The 3,907-nt window shown below is 40.7% G+C and overlaps 1 protein-coding gene across 1 annotated transcript in view; it reads left to right on the forward strand.

The window, feature by feature from the left end:
* The window catches only part of KLHDC4 (kelch domain containing 4), a 52,354-nt gene that overhangs the window by 6,432 nt on the left and 42,015 nt on the right, over positions 1-3,907 (forward strand). The window contains 2 exon segments of the mRNA XM_015562969.1: positions 492-570; positions 1,183-1,281. Of these exon segments, the coding sequence (XP_015418455.1) occupies positions 492-570; positions 1,183-1,281 (178 nt within the window).

A 3,907-nucleotide genomic window follows, 5' to 3' on the forward strand; every position in this document is an offset into this window, starting at 1 on the left:
ATGATGTTGCAAATGGTAAGAGTTCCTTCCTTTTTAGAGCAGCATAGTATTCCATCGTGTAGATGTACCACAGTTTTCTAATCCATTCATCTACTGATGGGCACTTAGGCTGTTTCCAGAAATACTGGACTTTTAAAAGCAGTTTTGATTGTGAATTAAGAGGATAGACCCTTAAAATAAGACAGCTGTGGGAAATTTGGCACATAAGTAGGAGTACCTGAACTTGTCACTACCTGATGATGATAGCCAGATGCTGTGGGAGTAGTGCAGGTCCAGCTCTCCTGGGGACAGGGAGCCTGGGTATTAGTATTATGGATGAGACTGCTTTTGAGGGTGGTACCTTGGCTCTGTTCTCAACTGCATGCTCCTCTTTCACAAAAGTTAGAAAAGACTTATCCCTGATGAAGCACTCTGCTGGAAAAGAGAACGGTCTCAGATTGGACATCAAATGGTTTGGCTTTGTGTTGATCTGCTGGTTTTGTCTCTTGCAGGTTAAATGCCTCTCTCTCTGCTCATCCTGAGAAAGATGAATTAATCCTTTTCGGAGGTGAATATTTCAATGGCCAAAAAGTAAAGTATATATTTTTTTCTTTCCTTTGCAAATTTCCATGGGTCTCATTTGGAGTAAAATTTATTTAAAACAGTGATATCAAATACTCATTGGTCCTTTAACTCCGTCCCACGTGTCCTGCCTCCTGAGCTGTCAGGACTGGCATGTGATGTCCTTGACAAGCTATCAGCATCCTTTTGTGACCTTTAGGGTCACTCTTTTTACTGCCTTGAGGTTGACCAGCATTCTACTCATTCAGGTTGATTGTCCATGTTGTTCTTCCTCATGATGGGTTTCCAAAGTTGTTTTAAATTGGAAAAGTACTGATCAGTTTTAGATCTAATTTTTATTTTTAAACAGGCCATAAAGACTGGTGTTTCAGAGTTGTATGTGAAACAGTTACAAAGCATGAAGTTTACCTTCCCTGCATGGTGGACAGGTGGTGTTTTACTTTGTGTCATCATCCCAAAGGATGCAGGGGACCAGCTGCACCAGCCCTGTATTGATAAGATTTACATTGCTTTAGGAAATACATTTTCCAGGGCAGGCTAGCGATAGGTCCTTCTTTCCACTTACTGTCACTTGCCTGGAAGCATCATTCATGTCAGTAAAGTTCCTCTTCCTTCCTGCAGACGTTTTTATATAATGAACTGTATATCTACAACATCAGGAAGGACACCTGGACCAAGGTCGAAATCCCCAATCCACCTCCGAGGCGCTGTGCTCACCAGGTATGTGTCAGCACTAACCCTTAGCCTTCCCTCTGTTCCCGTTGGGGCTTTACTCTGAGGATTCTGTTAGGGCCTTTTAGAATTGGTAAATGACAGGCAGCCTTGTATAGTGACTGGGTCTTGCACATGGTCCTCACTTTGCTGTTTTCTAACTTGGGCTTGTTTCTGAACTTCTTCACATGTCAGTCTTCATCTGTAAGGCAGGGAGATGAATACCTGCTTCTCCAGGTGGTGCAAAGATCGTATGAAATAATCTAGGTAAAAATGCTGAGTGTGGTGCCTGGCATATGGTCAGCAAATTGCTCCTTTTCCGTTTGAGTGAAAGAGGCTCCTATAGGCCCAAGATCGGGTGACTAGAGAGATATATGAAATAATCTAGGTAACAATGCCGAGTGTGGTGCCTGGCATATGGTCGGCAAATTGCTCCTTTTCCGTTTGAGTGAAAGAGTCCTATAGGCCCAAGATCGGGTGACTAGAGAGATGAAAACGAGAAAACTGACCAAAGAGTGGTGTAAATGCTGCGTGGAAAATAATTATTGTAGAATGAATGAGTCATAAACAGGGTAATGAAGGAGAAGCGCTAAACCAGATGTTGTTGGCTGGTTTCTGCTTACCCCAGGAGAGCTCTGTCAGAGCTGGTTACCTATCAGGGAAGGGTCCTGGTTTCAGTGTCTATAAAGTTACATGAGGACAGACACTTGGTCTTGTTCATTATTATAACCCAGTACTTGGAACAGTGTCGGGGCACAAAACCCCCAAAACCAAACAAACACCAACAATTTAAATGACTGACACTGCTCCAGGGTGGAGAAAGATGGTCATAGGAGCCCACCATGTGTACGTGGTTCTCTTTTTTCTGATTTCTGCTCAGAAATAGCCTACTGCTCTGAAATTGGGTGGGAGGAGGACCTGTCTGCCTGAATTGCATGAGCATCTTGTGCACATGAAGGCTTGCAAGCATTTAGACTGGTTTATCTTCTGGAAAAGAGGAAGACACTTGCTTTCAGGTTTAAATATTAGACTTAGTAAACTTGGATTTTAATAAATAAATGGATTTTGATAAATTCCAAGTTTGTCTACCAGAGCCCTCTCCAGTTCTGAAGAGTGAATGATCTGCCCCAGAAAAGCTAAGGACTAAGTCCTGTCCTGTCTCAGTGGTGAGCACTCTTGAGTCCCCAGTCCTCCCAGATGCCTCATCAGATTCCTGGGTCCTAAGAAAGCTGATGTCTCAGTGGAGCAGTCAAGCTTCATGCCTATGTTACATAATGTAGGCTAGGGGTTTCTTTTTTGTTTATTTTCTTTTCTATTTTAATCAATAGTTACTGTGTCCTTGAAGAATTAGAGTCATGAAATTCTTTGAGATTTTTAAATTCAGGTATTTTGGCAGGGTGATCAGCAGGCTCTGATCCATAAGCATGCTTGATAAGGACTTTATTAGTCTAGGGCAGTGATGGCGAACCTATGACTCTACCCACTAACCCTAACCCTAACCCACATCTGACACGCGAACTCATTTTTTTGGTTGATTTTTCTTTGTTAAATGGCATTTAAATATATAAAATAAATATCAAAAATATAAGTCTTTGTTTTACTATAGTTGCAAATATCAAAAAATTTCTATATGTGACATGGCACCAGAGTTAAGTTAGGGTTTTTCAAAATGCTGACACGCCGAGCTCAAGAAGTTTGCCATCACTGGTCTAGGGCTTAATAATATCCTTGGAATTAAGATTGGCTTGCTGTTTATGCCGTGAATATCACAATGAATTGTAGTGATGGGAAACAGAAAATTGGTTACAAATTTTTTTTTGCGTAAAGGTCATTACAGTTCAAATTCTACTACATTAAATTTGAGACATAAAAGTTTCCTCATTATAGACTAGAGTAATGAATATGATGTTAGAATCCGTGGACTTTATCTTTTCTTAAATCAATTAGAGCAAAAAGAGTAGAAAGAGAAAGCTTATACATATACCCTTTATTCTTTTCTCCTAGGTCCTGTATTTTGGGATGGGGTGAAGTTTTTTTAGTGTGTAATTTGAGAGTTTAGATGGCCTTTTGTAAAATGAATACAGCCCAGTGAGAAAAAATAAAGGGTCATAACATCTGCCGAATGTGTGATTAAGTGACGTGAGAGAAGAAGGGAGTATTCAAACTCTTGTGCCTGGCCTGTTGAGGATACGAGGAATGAAACTGTTGAGAATCGAGGGCTGTGTGAGAAAGAGGCGGCAAACATCGTGAGTTCCCAAAAGTAATGACTAAAACTCACTCAAAACAAAATGCATTATCTCATAAAATAGAAAAAAAGTTTTATACGTATATAATAAAGAGCCAGGGTTGTAACGATAGATTATGGTCAAAGGCTCAACCAAACCGGAAGTCAGTGCTGGGTTGTTGTGGCGACCCAGCACTGACTGGGGCTGCTGCGGGCTCCCCGGCTCAGCACTGACTGCCTAGGGCTGTGATGGCGAACCTATGACACGTGTGTCAGAGGTGACACGCAAACTCATATTTTTGGTTAATTTTTCTTTGTTAAATGACCTTTAAATATATAAAATAAATATCAAAAATATGTCTTTGTTTTACTATGGTTGCAAATATCAAAACATTTATATATGTGACACAC

The sequence above is a fragment of the Myotis davidii genome, unplaced genomic scaffold (genome assembly GCF_000327345.1).
Source record: "Myotis davidii unplaced genomic scaffold, ASM32734v1 scaffold77, whole genome shotgun sequence".
NCBI lineage: Eukaryota > Metazoa > Chordata > Mammalia > Chiroptera > Vespertilionidae > Myotis > Myotis davidii.